Source organism: Zeus faber, assembly GCF_960531495.2.
Source record: "Zeus faber genome assembly, chromosome: 5".
Classification (NCBI taxonomy): Eukaryota; Metazoa; Chordata; class Actinopteri; order Zeiformes; family Zeidae; genus Zeus; species Zeus faber.
In genome coordinates, this window is record NC_137192.1 from 11568775 (window position 1) to 11587498 (window position 18724).

Sequence of the window (18724 nt, forward strand, 5' to 3'; positions counted from 1 at the left end):
CCACACTGCATCACAGAGAGACGGGGGAACCCGTTGATTGTGTCCTCACTGAATGTAATTGCCAATTTTGTTTTGCAGGATGAGTTTGAGATGGCTCCCCCATACAGAAATTACAGTCGGAGGGTATGTGATGATGCTGAGATAGTGTCCGTGTTTGTGGGTTTTATTCAGGGGCGGTTTGGTTGTGGGTTGAAGTTTGATGGTGGTGGGTTGGGCTGGTGAAGGTCTGTTCTCCCTTCTTTTAACTGACCAAGATGGTGGAGTGCTTAGCAATGCATTCGATCATGACCCTAGTCTATTGATGCGTAACAGAGAAGCATGAAGCTTGATTGTGTTTGGTGACGAGATGCTGTGTTGAAACCATCCTTGTGCAACACAGTGATGCTGGTTTGATGTGCTGGCTTTTAATGGATTCTCTGCTGGGTGCTCTCGATGTGGACAATGATGACTAATGGTTAAGGCAGGACTAGGCCACTAACGCTGCAATGAGCCGAGGTGGGGGGGGGGGGGGATCAAAGGGTTTGGCCCTTGGTGCACAGCGCAGGGCCCCGCTCCATGCGGACGACCAGGGAGCAGTGAGCATTTGTTTTCATTCCCCCAGTTTCCCTCTCTCTCTCTCTCCCTCCATCCACTGTCTCCTTGATAAGTTATTGGAGCAAGATAAACCAATGTACTAGACCAGCCCCGGAGCAATGGGAGGGCCCAGAATGCCAGTAAAAGGTCAAATTGACATGAAGTACATTTCCAGAGATTTGGGTCTTAAAAAAAAAGGGCTGGATGTGGGACAGATCTGAGAAGGAATCCTGTCTTGTTTGCTAATAGAGGCAAACACTTTAGTTTAACTGAATGGACGTGGGCAAAAACTGGTCAGCTGTACTATCAGCCTTGAGATTTGACCTTGGCGTGATTGAATGCCTGCCATGGTGACCTATTTTATAACACCACTGATTCCCCCTTTACCAGTACACAGGAAGATATTACTTTTAACCAATAGCTTAGATGCAACATGCATTGGGACAGGATCCGTGGCGCCAAATGTAATGCTGTATGTGCTAAAATGTTCAGGTTTTTTTTTTTTTTTATCTGGCATGAATGATGACTATAAACATGGATTGCAGAGAGGCGGGTGGCTTATTCAGCTGGTAATGGCTGTGAATTTATTGAAGACACGGCTGCACTTTGAAGGCCAAACATTTTGATACTAGAGTACCAATGAGCTGCTCCCCGCCTCACTCCTCCCCACGCGTAGTATTGTGTGTTTCTGTCATTCGTGCCATCACTCCCTCTGTATGTATCCTCCTTCACATTCTCTAATGGAGCAATGGTATGTATATACAGTATCATTGAGCATCGGAACTGTCGGGCAGGTAACACTATTGACATGGCACCCATGAGGCCTTTATTCAGGCAGGATAGCCGGTGTGTCCGAGTGCTCAGACTTTGGCCTCAGCCTGCCAATACACCAGGAAGCATCCCCTCCCTCACTGGGATCTTTGGGAAGCTGCCTAAGCAGCCGTGTTATTTCAGGGGCTGCTGTAATTTTCTGGGGAGTTTTTATTTTTCTCACTTCATAAGTAAACCCCCCCCCCCCCCCCCCCCCCCCCATTTCGAACCCCACGGGTGCAACATGCACTGTGAACATCTACATATATGCAGGGAGGGAGTGCAGCGCCTTGTTAATACATTCCACTCTCTTAAGCAAAAGGAATAGACAATGTAGTCACGTCATTTGAGCTGTGTTATTTTATTCCTCCCATAGCTGAATGACTTAATCATGAGAAACTATTGAGGTCTCTCTTTTTTTTTCTTCCTTTCTTTGCAAAAATAACCGTGAATAGAGCAGCTTGATTATTCTTTGTGTTCCATAAGAGAGAGGGCTTCTTGTTGCCAACACTAGTCGAGATTAGACGCTCTTTTAGGATCTGTTTCGCTATTCTCCACGGAAAAGAAGCAACAGTCCTCTATCCCGTCGTACTCTTGTCCTTAAACCTTGTCTCTCCATTCACCCATTTTCTCTCAGCCCAGATTTATCATGCCCGTCTCTCTGCCGGGAGATAGACATTCAAATCAATCATTTCCTCCCTGCTCAAAGGTGTAGCAACCAAATTCCCTGACTTTTGTGCTGTCAAATCGATGTCAATGTCTTGCCAATTCACCGTGCCTCTCTTGCACGACAGCAGTTGTCGAGGAAGGACAGTCAGAACAGCTCCCAGCACAGCGTGTCCAGCCACCGGAGCGCTCACACCGACTCGCCCGGGCACCCCTCCCTGGCCGCCCCGCTCCACGAGAGCGCCCCCCCTCCGGCCCCGTCCCATCCACTGCCGGGCCTGCCTACCCAGGACACCCCCGCGGACGGAACCATCCAGAGGAAACCAGATCCCTTCAAGATCTGGGCCCAGTCTAGGAGCATGTATGAAAGTAGGCGTAAGTACTTATTTTTTGGTGGCGGTTGGATCAGAGGGCTGCATGGGGCTAACTGTAACATTGGTGAATCCAGCGGGGTCTCCGTCATGTTGCGGGTTTGGTAGTGGCATTTTGGACGAGCTCACCCATGTGGATGTAAGTACTGTTTCATATTTTCCAGCAACATTGACAACAGCTTAACCGCTACTTCCTGTTTGGTGTTTAAGGGGCTATTTCTAATGAGGGTTAGAAACTCCTTCCCTGTCAGTGTCTTAAAAAGTTGATGTGTGCCATTGGCATATTGGGCAATCAAGATGGATCCAGAGATGTGTTTGGAAGCTGTTTATTTGTTTTATTGCGGCTGGGGTTGACGTGGGAAACTTGTAATGTAAGGAAACTGTTCTCAGCCATACTCTACTGTACATGGACAGCTAAAACCTGTATTAACTGAACAAGTTAGTGTCAAATGAGAATATAAATTAGGGTTGACTTAATTTGAATCCGTTAAACCTGAGCTCATTAGGAAAGTGTGATTAAACAAGTGTGTCAATCAAGGAGAATTGGCCATTTGGAAATGCAATCTTTGGAAAGTGTCACCAGAAAGATTTGTTTTTGCAACAATAGTTGGGGGGACCTAACTTCTTGGACCATGGTGTCGGCTCAGCTCAGCGTAATTGGGGCTGTTTTACAGTGAAGACTCGCTTTGTCTTTTGCGGCAGAAAAGGTCACCTATACCCTGTACATCCAAGCCCTTCAACAGCACTGGATGACAATTTGGCCCAATTACCAAGGCTGACCCCATTAACACACGTTTACACTATATTACCCTTTAGAGGTGCATCTTCTGACAAATGGGCATATAATTAGAGGCTGGGGTAGTGTGAATGGTAGTGTATTGCATATTCTCCCCTCATGAGCGAGCTACGGCATAGCCAGATCTGGCCTCCCAATTAGGACCCTAACACTCTGTCGAGCTGTGGGATTGGCAAAGCAGTGACCTGACAATGAAGGCTGAGAATCCTATGCATATAAACAAGACTCCTTTGGCTCAAAATGACACACACCCCTGCACAATTATAAAAAACAAATCTTTGAATCTCATATGGACTACATCACGTATTAAATTCCATGCCAGGAATTTAAACTTTGTAACAGGCTATCTTTATTAATCACATTGATCTGACTCAGCACACTTCCTTGCCTTGTGCAGCTTCTTGGCTTCTTCTTGCAATCCTAGGGATTACAAAGAGACCATCTCAAAAATATATAGCTTGTCGCTCCTAGCCTATGCAAAGTGCTTCTCATTAATAAATACTAACGTGTATTAGCATAATAAAAACTTAAATTCCATATATGGTCAAAAAAAACAGGAGCCACGGCAATATGTAAGTTTGACGATTCGTTGGTGGCGGGGGGTGCAGGGGGAACAGCTGGGCTCTTCCTATAGGCGAGATAGGCGGCCGCCTAGGGCGCCATCCTGAGGGGGGTGCGCGGAGAGTGAGCGATTGGTGCGCATTTTGTGCACCTGTCTCCCTTTCCAACGGTACCGAGCATGCGGCGCTAGCGATGGCGAATTATTTGAAGTCTCCTCATGGAACTAAACAAGTGCGTATGGAACAAAACCGTGCGTAATGACACACGGGGACACTTTCTCCATCACTCTCTCCCCGATCACCCCCTCTCCATGCGTTATGCACAGAAAATAATCTTTACGAGTTGTGTCCCATTCCTCCGTGCCCCATCCTCACACTGTTTGTAGTTGTTTTATTTGGAGGAACAGGGCACTGAGATCGGGGCGCACGGAGAGCCGTGTTCGCGGCCGGGCACGGACAATCCACGCATATAAAAATATATTTATGATTCCCCTTATTTTGTACTGTACATTGTACTGTTATCCCTGTGCATTTTTTAAACTTCTATCTGTTTTATCCTGTTATTGTAATGATTTCTGACTGGGGCGGGGCTGCTCGACTTGAAGAATCTCAGTTGACTGATGGGCTTCCGACTAATGATTCGACTCATCGACTTTCAGGGGGCAGCCCTAGTGGTCTGGCCATTTGCCAATGACATTGAGCAAAAAAAAATTTGGGTCACATATATTATACACACTCATTGAATATATATATATATTTTTTTTATTTGTGTCCAATGGAGCTTTTATCGCAGTATCTCTGCATTCCATTGCTGCAACCACATTTGGAGACTCAACATTAGCATGGAAGTAGTGTGCAAATTACAAAAAGTAATTTGGGGGCCAATTTAAAAATAATAATAAGAATCTGAATCCAATAGTCATAATGTGCAACGTCTATGCATGCTTCTGTTCAGTCAACTGAACTTGCTGAATTAGCACAGTAGTTTCTTACCCAAGACTGACTAAACTATATGAACCCACACACATATACCCAGGCAGCCATAAATGTTAACTTCCTTGTGGAAAGTGAAGACATTTGTGTGATTTTTCTCTCATTAAAGAGTCCTTGAACGCTGCCCACAGACATTCTGGGGGCTGAGGGAAACAATATCAACTGATGAGCAAGTCATCATTTCCTGCAATAAAATATCAGGCCTATTATGCCTGCGTCAGAAAGCAATAAATTAAATAAATTTAAAAAATGAATTAATTAAATTCCAAAATTAAGATATGCCTTTTTATGCTAATGCTTTTCTGTTGAAGGCTATGTTACCTTTCAAACAATTGGATAGTTCACCTTACCTGCTTTTTCCAAGTAACAGAAAGCAAAACTGGTAAAGAAGGGCCCCCAGACTTGCCTTCATTCAGGTCTGGGTCTCTGTTCTGATTTCTCAGATACTGTAACTGGGCTGGGGTGGACCGGGTGTTGTGGCCATCCGTTTGCGAGGCACCAATCGAGGGAAAATGAGAGAGGAGGAAGGGGATAAGGAGGTGGAAAGCACAGTAGTCACAAAACAGCATGAAAGAGGGCAATGGTATAGAATAAGATAAGAGGGAGAAAGAAAGATATACAGAGACAGATATGCGATTGGAAAGAAAGATAATGCAGTAGGAACAGAGTAGAAAAGTAGAATAGACAGAATGACAATAAAAAGTCCAATTGTATTGGCAGGTGTAAACCCACTCACTTTGTTGTGCTGGAGCCCCCCCTCGAAATAAAAGAAGTGCAGTCCGCCGAGATGGGCTCAGACCTTGGCTACAGCAGAGGTATTAGGCTGTACATCATTACCGCTGTGATGAAGTGTTCAGCTGACACTTTGTGAGATCAAGGTCGTAAACACATCACTTAGAATCTGCTCTCTTCAGACGAAAAGAGGAGGGAAAAATGCATTGAAAGCTCCCTCCTTTGGAAAAAAAACAAAAACAAAACAAAAAACGAATTTAGCTGTTCGATAATGCCAGCAACAGACTGGAGAGGCTGGGAAACGAGCCCGCTTTTTACTGGCCTCACTTTTGTTGATTGTTCTGACATACGCTCAGGTTTTAATTTCCATGAAATTTGAATTCATCTGGGCTTGTTTGTTTGGTTTTTGTTTTTTTGTTTTTTTTTCCTTTCTTTTGCCCTAACCTCCGAGAGCCTCGCAGGTACACCCGTCTCAATGCGATATTGATTGTTTCACGCCCAGTTTGTCTCGCCGGGCGGATCATTTTATAGATCCGTTAATCGACACAGGCAGGGTGTAACTAACTGGACGAACCCCCCCGCACCCCCCGCCCCCCCCAGCACAGATTGCCACTGTTAGCCTCTGACTTTGCCTCCGCCAGATTCTCCATAGCGACGCAGTGATGGATAGAGAGCGATAGCTCCACTCCACGGGGATTTTAACTGTTGACTGAAGGAGCAGATTGGCAGCAGGCTGTTTTTTTTTTTGTTTTTTTTCCCCTCCTCTTTCTGCCATCTTGCCGTCTTCTCGTGGCTTTAGTGGCCTTGGCAGTGACGGTACCAGCTGGAAAATGAGGCGACCATCCCAGCGCTTTTCTTTGCCACGGGTCGCGAGTCTGTCCGCAGCTTCAGCGCATATTTAAGCATAGAAGCAAGCGTGCAACATAAATAATAACAAACATAAATAATAATGGCTTGCAGGTTGGTCGGTTTTCGGCCGCCCATATGTAAACCCGTCCGCACCGCCTTTCTCTCCCCCCTGCTCCAAGTAAAGCCCCCTGAGGCTTCAACACCTCCAGTGTGGGATGCACCGGGAGCTGTCAGGCGCCACAGTGCTCCGCTTCAAAAAGCAAAAGCCCATTCCTCTGAAGACGGGGAGTGGTCTGTGAACCGGGCACATCGCTGGGGCCCCTCTGCTCAATAATACATGGCTCATTCCGACATGTCTTCCCACCGCCGACAGGTGGGAAGTCGTCTTGTACCGAGAGGAGAGTGGAAATGGAGTTCCGTGTCACAAGGCGGTTGATAAAAGGAAAGCGACCGGCGTCTTGAATCGACGATGTCCATTCTGCGTGCTGTCCATCCCTAAAAGCGGGATGACATTAAGAGGTTGAGAGGATGGTAAAAAGACTTTTGCTGTTTCAAACCGGGAGGAATTTTAGTCAGACCACTGCACAAGGCTGTTGGGATTTTTTATCACAGCCTGTTCAGCTTTTTATGGTTTATTTAGGCTGTGTACCCAGGAATAGAATTTCCTTTTGATGGATCAACTGCGATGCCTTGTGCCCAAAATAGCTTATTCTGGTCTTTTTTACAGATGCGATTTTTTCTTTTCATGAAAGCCTGTTTTTTGTGCAATGCGCTTCTGGGCTGATGCAACTTAGAACAGTTGACATTAAGTTGGTGTTGGGGAGGGGGCTACTGATGCCTGAAGAAAGCGTTTTCCTGTTGAGGCGATTCGTTACGCTGTGGCTTTGCTTCGACACCTCTCCAACTCATTAGACTGATTTGAAGGTTTGAATGAAAGATTGGCTTGATCCATCTTGATTGAACATGATGTTGTTTTTTCTCACTGGTCGGCTATCGGAGGGGATGAGTGTTTTTTTGTAACTGCTTCTTCATTGTTGCAGTTCCGGACTTCCAGGAACAGGACATTTTCCTGTGGAGGAAGGACACCGGCTTCGGTTTCAGGATCCTCGGAGGCAACGAGCCGGGAGAGCCGGTGAGTCTGCGTCTCTTCTCGCTTGTTCCCCCTTCTGGTCTCGAAGGGTCGATATCTCAGCGCTACTGCTAAAATGCACTACGTTATGTGTCCTGAAGAACAACTTTTAATGAAAGGTAAATTAAATGTAAATACGTCCAGAGTGGATGATTTGCCACAAACCGAGGCAGGAAGCAGGACTAATTGGAGTCCATGGGCTATTTTCGATGCGTCTCTCCAACTACCTCGGGAACCGAGCGCTGAGCGGATGTGGCGGGCTCAAATTTATGTTCCAGCTCTTCCAACAACACTGCTTCACTTTGATCTGGCTTGGCTAACCTCAATCAGTCAAACAGTTAAATAAATAACCAGCCTTCTCCCGGCTGCGTTTTGCCATTTTCTTTTCAAGAGGCTGAGTCGTTTGTTGTTTTTTTTTTTTCAATGATCAGCACAATGGACTGCGCTCTTTTGCGAGAAAGGAAATAATGAAGCAGTGGAGAGTTGGCTGGTAAGCTGCAAGGCGAGTTGAGATGTACAGGGCTCAATTTACACCGTGCCATTCCCGCACCCAGGCAGCAAGCTTTATGGTAAATGTAAACCGCAATAGTGACTGGGCAAAAGCAGCACAGACAGAGAGAGAGAGTGGAAGAGAGGTTACTTCCACTGAAATATTAATATCTCGGATGGGTGTGTTTGGAGGACTGGGGGCTTTAAGACTCCAGTCTTTACTCTCTGTCCACGAGTCTCATCTCATCCGCGGTGCCTTGCAGATCTACATCGGCCACATAGTCAAGTACGGCGCGGCGGACGAGGACGGGCGCCTGCGTTCCGGTGACGAGCTCATCTCCGTGGACGGCACGGCGGTGGTGGGCAAGTCCCACCAGCTGGTGGTGCAGTTGATGCAGCAGGCCGCCAAGCAGGGCCACGTCAACCTCACCGTGCGACGCAAGACCAGCTACGCAGGTGAGAGCTTCCCCGCCCAGCCGGTTCCCAGTCATACCCCCGGCTCTGTTGTTTGGATGTTTCTGATGTAGGGGCGTTGTGCTTAAAAACCACCGTCACCGTTTCCAAACTGTAAGAACTTTGGAAAATGTATAAAACCCACCCTGGTGCCCCGTAACACTGCCCACTGTAGAAGTTCACAAGTTGGTTTTTATTGGAGTTATTGGTTGATTGAGCTGATTATCAGCTACAATTAGAGATGCGCGGATCAATCGGCCATTGGCCATAATAGCTTGTCAAACCAACACACCGTGATGTTTTCTCAGACTATCATGGTCCAAATCTCATACTGTCACATGATGATGATGAACCTATATTGTTAAGCTGTATTTTATTGGCTGCCCACATCTCAGAGTGAGGAGAAGGAAAGAAAGCGAGCGCAAGGCCACAACAGGTCTTGCAGGACTCTTACTGTAAATCTAACATCAATTTGGATAGACTGAGCCCCAGAGGAGGAGTACACCCAATTTGGATAGACTGAGCCCCAGAGTAGGAGTGCACCGCAGCCTGCATCTCTCCAGTTGCTGCTTCCAGTCTGGAGTGTGTCAGGGAAGGTGATTTCATGCAGCGCAAGTGCAGCAATCCATTATCGATTTTAATCCTGTGCCTGGAAAAACACAATCTGCTCATTCATTTGTTTCAGATGGCCCTGTCCTATTTCAAATCACACTGTAATAGCGTGACAGTGTTCGCTAGTCATGCAACATTAAGTCGCGTTGACCGCCAAGGGCCCGCATTTATCTTTGTCTCGGTGCCATTGGACGCCGGGGACACCGGCTGCTATTTTCAAGGGTCACACAGTCTTCTCAATCTTTATCAGTCGGTAATGGCAGAAAAAAAACAAAAAAACGTAACACCAGGTAAAAAAAAAAAAAAAAAATTAAATAAGCCGCTTAGCTTTGCCCTTCACCGAGGAAATAAAACTAAAAGTGGAGCATAAGTGTGATGGAGAGAGCGGTCAACCTCCTGCCAGATACCGTCCGACATAGGCGCGCAGACGCTCTCAGTCAACGACATAAGGCTCCTGACGCGGCTCCACAGGAAATGAAATGTTTAGAAATGTCATGGAAAAGGCAGACGCTTTTTTTTTTTTTACGTCTTCCATTTTCATGAAAACAAATTCGACAGCTCGATTGCCATATTTTCTCTTGGCGCGGCAAAGAGAGAAGAGCACATGGGCTCATTGGAAAACACTCAAATGACAAATGACTTACTAATTAATTGCCTGAAAACTGCAAACTCTCCACCGTTCTTACCTGCCAATGTCCTCTTGATGCCAAATGTGGCTTCTACCCCTTTGTCTCCATTTCTCCTCTGGTGACCCCTACTCCACTCCGTCCACCGCCCTTCACCTTTTTGTGTGTTTGTTGGTTTTCAGCCTAAATCCACCACTGTCTCTCTCCCCTTAGTCAAATCGGAGGGTGACGTGCCGCCCTCGCCAGCCTCCTCCCACCACAGCAGCACGCAGGCTCCCAGCCTGACGGAGGAGATGGGGAAGCGCACCCCGCAGGGCAGCCAGAACTCCCTTAACACCGTCAGCTCTGGAAGCGGCTCCACATCAGGCATCGGCAGCGGCGGCGGCGCCGGGGGGAGCAGCAACGTGGTGCCGGTGGCTGCCGCCGCCGCTGCCGCCTCCTCCTCCCAGCCCCTCAACGCCGCCCCAAATAACGCCTCCTCCGCCATGCAGCCCTACGACGTGGAGATCCGCCGCGGGGAGAACGAGGGCTTCGGCTTCGTCATCGTCTCGTCTGTTTCGCGGCCCGAGGCTGGCACCACCTTTGGTGAGAGAGTTGTGAATGTCATTGACTTGTTGTCGATCCGCACACACTCCGACATAAACACACTTGACGGCTCCTCTGCTCCTCCTGGGACCTTTTATCTGTCCCATCTGCTTATATAGGCCTTCTTTGTATTCACCCTCAAAATCTCTCTCAGCGCTCTAAAGCCCAGCAGGCAGAGCGGGCTCTGGCTACTTGCAGTCCAACCAAATCAATATCTACACTCTTCAAAAGGAGTCGTTCTTCCTTCTTTCCATTTCCTTCTCAGACCAACACGCTGAAACCCTATTCTTTCAGCTCTCGCAGCTGCTCTCGCTCGCACACAGCTCCGCTCCATAATTGATCACGAGTGACGTAGATCTTACATAAGGCACTTGTATTATTCAGCCCCAGTTAAGTGGCTTCTGCTGAGCAGGTTAAGCCTAATAACAGCGAGGGAGAAAACTTCACCGGAAAACTTTATTTGGGGAACCAAACCTAATTTGCGTTTTGTTAACGTCTTAATGCCTTCTTTCGAATGGCTTTGCTGACGCTTAATCGCTGAAATTAATGCGTGTTAGTCATGAGCTCTCCTTTTGAAAGATATCTGCGGAATGGATGTCAGGGTGTGCAGCGATAGAAATGTTTAATTTTGCTCTTCGACCTGGCCACTGCTTTCACAGTACTTTTTCACCCTCACTTTCTTTATTTCTTTGCATACTTTTTTATTTTTTAATATGATCTATGCCCTGCTGCCATGGCTCGCTACCTGGAGCTGTGTACCGCTCTGCGCTTCTCTTTCTCTCTGGCCGTGGGTTGGATACTGTTTAAATGCACTTGACAGCAAAGCTTTTTTTCACATAAGGCCACATTTAGAGGTGTCAGAGTTGTATTTAATGTAATGCTCATTGTTAAAAGCTATTGAAAGAAAATCCATGGGAGGGAGGAGGAGGAGGGGGAAGAAAATAGAGAGAGAGAGAGAGCGAGAGCGAGCTGTGTGGGAGAGGAGCTCTGCCGCTAGTTAGAGAGGCAGGAGCCAAACAACACACCGCCAACCCCGCCACAGTGTCCATTTTCTCTTCTACCTTTCCCTCGCCCACATCCCCGCACAGCTGGGCTCGTTCTGAGCCCAGATTCGGGGGTTGTAGGGGGAGAGAGAGAGAGAAGGCGGAAGAGTATTAAAAAAGAGAGAGGGAGAGAATGAATAATAAGATGAATAAGGGGGACAGACAGAGAATGAAGCCATGGTGCGCTTCCTCTCTAATGACTGGCGGCGGGCTGCAGACTCGCAGGGAGGGGGTCGGGCGATGGCGAGACCCTGGGGCGGCTGTTAAGGTGTCGGCTCTGATGTGTTGGCTTGTCTCCTCGCAAGTTTAGCACCAGCGCAGACTGCTCTTTAGCATCCTGCTCCTCCAAATAGCACCACCGCCACATCCTTTTGAGAAAATGGGTAACCGAAGGTAGGCGAGGGGATATATGAGATATACACAGTTGAGCTCAGTGCACCGAGTTATTTGAAAAACAAGTTTGAAATAGTTTGAAATAGTTTGAAAAACGAGGTTAGAGTGGAAAATTCCCCCTCTCACATTCACAGCGTGCCTTCAAATTCCTTCGTCCAAATACTTTCTTTACTCTGGCATACTTCAAAGTGGCTTCTCCTTTTTTCTTTCCCCCCGAAGGACCTTTGGCTTGGATGGCTGTTGGTGAATTAACCCTTAATATGCTGCCCTTTCTTTCTCTCTTCTCCTCCCCTTTTTCCCCCCTTTTTTTCTCCTATTTCACTGATACGCGCACACCCGCACAACTAAAACTCCCAAACACCAACCTGCTTGCGGTTGACCGTAGCTGGCAATGCATGTGTGGCCATGCCCCACAAAATAGGCCGCATCATCGAGGGCAGCCCGGCCGACCGCTGTGGGAAGCTGAAGGTGGGCGACCGAATCCTGGCCGTCAACAGCTGTTCCATCACCAACAAGTCCCACTCGGACATCGTCAACCTCATCAAGGAGGCGGGCAACACCGTCACGCTACGCATCATTCCAGGAGACGGTGAGTACCCGGCTGTGGGAGTTGGGGTGGTTCTGTTGTGTTTGGCTTTGCATCTGGGTGGGTTTCTTCTTGGAAGACCTGGATATAAATAGACTCTTATTCATTATTCACCATTAAGTCTTCCAATGTAGGATTCCTCTATTTGCTCTTTTATCATTATTAGTCGTAGTAATAGTGGTATTTATTATTATTATTTATTTATTTATTTATTTATTAATTCAATGCATCATGTAATAACACACCAAAACTGCTGTCCTCACTTATATCATTATGTACTAGATTATTACGAAATGTGGCACAACTTATGACGGATGTTTATTATGAAAAGGCTGTTAGAAAATGAGGGTGTTGGTACATTCTTTTTGGGAGGTTTCTCAAACTGCATCAACCCTAACTTGACAATTATGCTGCAGATTTTTCATCAGCGCGCTATTTCCAGCTCTCTGTGTTTTGTCATGTAGCGTTGTATACACTGCAGCTTCCACGGTGCTCAAAGTGAGCGGAACTCCCCCGCAGTATCAACACCAACACCTCCTTGGGGAGGTGTGTGTGTGTGTGTGTGTGTGTGTGTGTGTGTGTGTGTGTGTGTGTGTGTGTGTGTGTGTGTGTGTGTGTGTGTGTGGCGGGGGGGGGGGGGGGGCATTCCTGCCGCCGGCGTCCCCAAACTTTTGAAACACGCACAAGTAATTAAGATGTATCAGCATTGTGGCAGTGCTTGTATGTGTGGGAATAGAGAGGGGGGGGGGGGGGTGTATGATGTTTCCTCCGAGGCAGTGTGTCTCATTTTATGTGGCTTAGCTTGAATCTTAAGGAAAAAGTTTGACTATTTAATTGTGTGTGCGTGCGCTTGTGCACTCATCACCTTTCGTCTGCTTGTGTTTTTGGGGAAAATTGTAGTTCTGCTTAACGCCGTCCGGCGCCATCTAAATGTCTTTTTCGCCTTGGGTGTGATTAAGGTCCAGCGCTGTCCAGAGAGCGCGAGGAGCACTAACTCTTCTATAATCTTAAGGGAACACAGCACGATGACACTTTCTCCCTTTCTTCCGTTCTTTCTTTCCTGTCTTTCTGTCTTTCTTTTTCTGTCTCGGCCATTCTGTCTTTTTTGTTTCTTGATCGCTCTCTTTTTTACCTCCTCCACTCCTTCGCTCTCTCTTTCCCCTTACATCTTCCAGAGAGATGGGAATTAGGGAGAACACGTGTTAGGAAGTGGAAGGCTTTTATAATATCACTGATATTTATTAATGCGTTGAAAAAAGTCAGTGATTTTGATCAACTTCCAATACCAATTTAATAATATATTTGAATATTTAATTTCTGGATAATGCATAGTGACATGACAGTTATTCTATTTTAATTTGTATTGCTGCTCTGACTAATACACAGCTGTGTTTTCCAGCAGGATGAGGAACTTTGTCATGGTTCTAGTCTCTCGGGGTGAATCAATATCACGTGTCGAGCTTTGTTAGAGTCAATCGATTCGCGGCGGCTGATCTGTAGATAATATTTACTTTACAGAACAGTGATAACTCAGACTCCACCCGACATTTTTTCACTCGTGAAATGATTGAAAACGCCGGTGGTTAAATAAATAAATAAATACAATTTAAAAAGCTGTGCCGAAAACTGTTGGAAAAAAAATATCAGATCGAAACCTTCTCGCGGATCCCTGACCGCTTTTCCCTCCCCCCCTCCCCAGAGTCATCAAACGCCTCCCTGCTGACCAACGCCGAGAAGATCGCCACCATCACCACCACACACACACCCCAGCAGCAGGCCGCCGCCGAGCCCAGGTGAGAAATGATACAGTATGATATACAAAGATATGGTATTAACCGACATCGATTCCTCTGGTGTAGACACGGTGGTGCAAAGTCAACTAAATTTTACCCTTGTGCCCTAAAAAAGAACTATAGAAATCACTTCATTCCTGGATACTAGGTTTTTTGTTTTTTTTTATCAACTCACAGTTGGTGACTTGGCTGCGTTGGCATCCCCAAAGGCTGTAGATTAATCAAGGGGCACAAATGGGCCTGTCAAAAAACTTTAGCTTTAAATAAGGTTGGCACATTCAGATACTAACAACAAATCCTGCATATAGATAGATGGATGGATTGATAGATGGATGGATGGATGGATAGATTCATCAAAACCATCGAAAACAAAAGGCAATAAATAAAATAATAGAATAAAAATATTCAATAAACCTGAAAATGAACTAAATAAATAGAAGATTTGGCAGTAATTATTCACAAGAAAAATGAACAATAACAAGTAAATTTAAAAAATCAATAAACCTAAGAAACATCAACAATATAACAACATCTCACAAGCAACAATGATAAATAAGCAAGAAAAAAGATAAACGTGTTGTTTAATGGTCAAATGTTTTCAGTTCAAGCGAAAATGTGAGGTTTGCAACCGTAGCTCCATGTCAGGTGTCGTGTCTGTTTATTTGTTTGTAACGGGTCTTTAATGTCGCCACCTCAGAAACAACACCAAACCAAAACAGGAGTCGTTTGACTTCAAAGCCCCACAGGCTCCCCCTCCCCAGCCGCCGCCCCCGACGCAGCAGGTCCCCACCCAGGTAAGCAAGGACCTTATCTTTTTTTATCTGTCTGTCTATACTCCAACCCAGATAATGTGCTTCAGTCCCCTTCCGCCACACCGCACATCAACAGTCCGGCCGTGTGTCAGCCTCCGCAGCCAAATAATATATCTTAGTGTTTTTCCGATGCAGCCTTAAATGCTGGATCGGGTCTCGGCGAGTACGTGAGTCTATGCGCAGATCCGATATCACGTCATTTAGGGTAATTCATTTGATTAGGGTTGGATACCGAGACCCGGTGCTAAACAGGGGCACGGCGAGCGCAGATTGCTCCCCGATCGCCCCCTCTCCACGCGTAATGCGCAGAAAATGAAGCAGTGTCAATTCTGCTCTCAATTAGTTTTCGTTTTTTTTTTTATGTTGAATGAAATCAACACAGTTCACAACAGAAAACCAGTCGCCCAACGAAGGGACTACGCTGTGGGAACCATTCACGTAAAGCAGAACACTGCACCGTCGCAACCGGACAGACGTATTCCGAGATTAATATAGCACTGATGTTTTATGCTACTACTGTACTATTTAAAATGTTGAATGTCTTTTATTTGTCTAAATTGTGGCCGAATTTAAAAAATTTTTAAAGGAATTGTTATCTATTCGTAGATGTATTTATGTATGTTATGACTGCCAAACTAGATAATAAAAGAAAGTTCTATGACATTCCGTCCATAAAGGGTTTGTAGTATAAAGGTGTTAATCATAATAATATATGTTTTTTAATGCACTGGTAACGGTACTGGCATTTGTACTCGGTATTGGCTGATGCCCAAGTTCAGGTATCAGAATTGGTTTTGGTAAGGAAAAAGTGCTATCGGAACATCTCTAATAGGTACAATATATACGTGTGTCTGTGTGTGTGTGTGTGTATATATATATATATATATATATATATATACTTTTACCTGCTGGCCTTTAAAGAAAATACTTTTAGGAAGTGCTGACAGCCCATTGGATTTCAAAGTAACCTCCCTCCACCGCAAAATCCTGAATTAATCCTGCGGTGCGGAGATGTCTCTTAGAGATAGCATTGATCCCCAGCCGGAGGAGAGGAGGACACAAAGACGGGAGCTGTAGCGACTGTCGTCCTGCCCTTGTCCTGATTGGTCCCCCGTCTCTCTCTCTCTGTCTCTCTCTCTATCTCTCCCTCTGTCTGTCCCCCCCCCCCCTCTCTCTCTCCTTCTCTCTGTCCCCGTCTCTCTCTCTCTCCCTCTCCTTTCTCTCCTTCTCTGTCTCTCTCTCTCTATCTCTCTCTCGCCCTCTCTCGCTCCTCATCTCCATCCTTGCCCCTCCTTCTTGTCCACTCCCAGCCCGAGGCATTAATTAGCCTGCGTTCCTTTACACACTGTGACACACAGCGTCCCCTCCTAAATAGAAGTGACTTTTCTGAAGGTGCGCGCGTGCTGCCGCTGCAAAGAACACGTTGAAAAAGAAAGTCAAAGCCCCGGACCGAATCCCAGCTGTGACCTTGACGCAAACGTGTCTCCTTCGTCCGTCCCTCCCTAGGAGGCCGAGTTCTACTCCGTGGACCTGGAGCGGGACAGCAAGGGCTTCGGCTTCAGCCTGAGAGGCGGCAGGGAGTACAACATGGACCTGTACGTGCTGCGGCTAGCGGAGGACGGGGCGGCCGTGCGCAACGGCAAGATGAGGGTACGCCGCTTCACCGCAACACACGCCCCGATCACACCTGTGGCTGCAGCTTGATTACATCCTCCCTCTCATTCGGCTGCTGGAGGGATCTGGTCGTCGTGAACATCGTAGGGTTCTCCTTCCAGGAAACACCATGACGTCCCTCGCCGAATCCGCCTCATGAGCAGTTATAGAGGATGATGTGCAGCCAGACAGCCCTTAACACAGAATAACCCCCCCGACAGTGTGATCTGGGGGGTTATTTTGCAATAATGCCCGTCTGGCTGCACATTATCCCATTTGTTACCCGGCTGCTTACGAAACAAAAGAATACATTGCGACGGAACATTGATTTGGAATTTTTTAACTAGTAAGCCTAGTTTTAAGAGATTCTGCAAAGAAACATTGTCCACATCAACGTAGATAATAAGAATCTTTTAATTATCACACAACACACCACACTACAACCCATGCACACACACACACATGCACATGCTTTGGATGGTGGCCGCTGAAATGAGGCCTGAGATAACACTGTAACAACTATTCATCCTAAAAAAACAACTTCGCCCTACATGTGATGAACCTATTTACTGTTATTAATGTGAAATATGACACATCCGCATTCATCTCTCCTCGTCTTTCATTGTAGTGTTTACGTGGCATCACCAACATTTAGCTTTGTGATTTAGCTTTCCTCCTGTTTTGGAGGCCCAAAGTCATCAAGGATGCATTTTTAACTGGGTGATAATATTTCTACATTCATTTAAAATGGTCACAGTGTCGTATAGAATTGGCTGACGCTCTGCCCCTCGCCCCCTTCATGTCCATTAGAAAGCCAGCGCTCATCAATATAATTGTGTTTGCATAATGAGCCTCCCAATTACGGCGTGCTCACGTACGCCTCGCTGAATCTGTGCTGGGCTGCCCGAGGGCTTGTGCCAAGAAAGAACACGCACGCGCGCGCACACACACACACACATAGTGTGACGCATAGAGTCACATTCTAGAACCTGAATGTTCAATTAATATTATTAACATCACCACGCAGGTCGCACGTGCCACTGAGGTTGTCATGGAACACGGGCATTTCATCTCTATATTGATTAATTGCAGAAACACTCACCAGCCAAACTCAATTTAAAAAGAATAACGGACCCCCGCCCCCTGGGCGCCGGGTGGAATACACAACCAGGTTTAATTGGCTTTCACTTAAATACACGTGTTCCAGGCGCGGCCATTGTGTGACTTTATGACGCGTGTTTAATTTGCCGTGCGCTTCTGGCGCACGGCCGCATACGCACGCGCCTGTCTGTGTCTTGTTAGCGGCGGGGATTAACAGTTGCAGAGAGAGAGAGAGAGAGAGAGAGAGAGAGAGAGAGAGAGAGAGAGGAGGTGTCAACCAGACCCTCGCTCCACCGCGAGAGGAATTCCCTCGACGCAGACACCGCTGACAGATCACGGGGAGGGGGTTGAGAAGGGAGCTGTCGGGTTTTTTGGGCTTACTTTCTTTTTTTTTTTTTTTTTTTGATTCTCTCCCTCTTTTCTATTTCTTGTTGTTGTCGTAGTTGTTCCCTTGCCTACCGGTGTAACTTCTCTAACTCCCCCCTCCCCACTTCTCACCCCAGGTGGGCGACGAGATCCTGGAGATCAACGGTGAGAGCACCAAGGGCATGAAGCACGCCCGCGCCATCGAGCTCATCAAGAGCGGCGGGCGCCGCGCACGCCTGGTCCTCAAGCGCGGCGACGGTTCGGTGCCCGAATATGGTGGGTCCATCTACGAAAACATCCCCTTCTCCCCCGTCTTCACGCCCTGAGAGACGACGGTGGTGGTGGTGGTGGCGGTGCAGAGGGGGGTGGCGGGGGTTGGGGGCGGGCAGGGGATCCTTCCTGGGTGTCTCCGTTTCTTTCTCACTCTCTCTGGTGGTGGTGGTGGTGGTGGTGGTCGTCACCTCCGTCAACTGATACGGTTTGGGGTTGGGGGGGGGGGGGGGGTGGAGGATCCGGACCCATCCACTGTCTCCTTATCGCAGCCTTCCGTGTCACCGCCACCCTCACCACCACCACCCGTCACCTTCCGGCCGCCAGGGCGCGGCGCTGGGACTTTTCCAGAAAAAAGGTGGTGGGGCTCGATTACACTGCCGCACAGGAAACAAAAAAAACTGTTTACAGGGGGTTGAATGGCTCGGAGCGGAGGGGAAGGTTATCGAATCTGGCGGATGAA

At 47.1% G+C, this 18724-nt stretch overlaps 1 protein-coding gene across 1 annotated transcript in view; it reads left to right on the plus strand.

The window, feature by feature from the left end:
* The window catches only part of magi1b (membrane associated guanylate kinase, WW and PDZ domain containing 1b), a gene marked incomplete at its 3' end in the record, with an annotated part of 152110 nt that extends 133793 nt beyond the window's left edge, over window positions 1-18317 (plus strand). The window contains exons 14-22 of the mRNA XM_080001543.1: window positions 2178-2424; window positions 7391-7482; window positions 8232-8424; window positions 9873-10244; window positions 12066-12269; window positions 13966-14059; window positions 14757-14853; window positions 16378-16521; window positions 18129-18317. Coding sequence (XP_079857669.1) covers window positions 2178-2424; window positions 7391-7482; window positions 8232-8424; window positions 9873-10244; window positions 12066-12269; window positions 13966-14059; window positions 14757-14853; window positions 16378-16521; window positions 18129-18317 — 1632 coding nt within the window. The remainder of the gene's footprint in view (window positions 1-2177; window positions 2425-7390; window positions 7483-8231; window positions 8425-9872; window positions 10245-12065; window positions 12270-13965; window positions 14060-14756; window positions 14854-16377; window positions 16522-18128) is intronic.
* Between the last annotated feature and the right edge of the window lie 407 nt (window positions 18318-18724).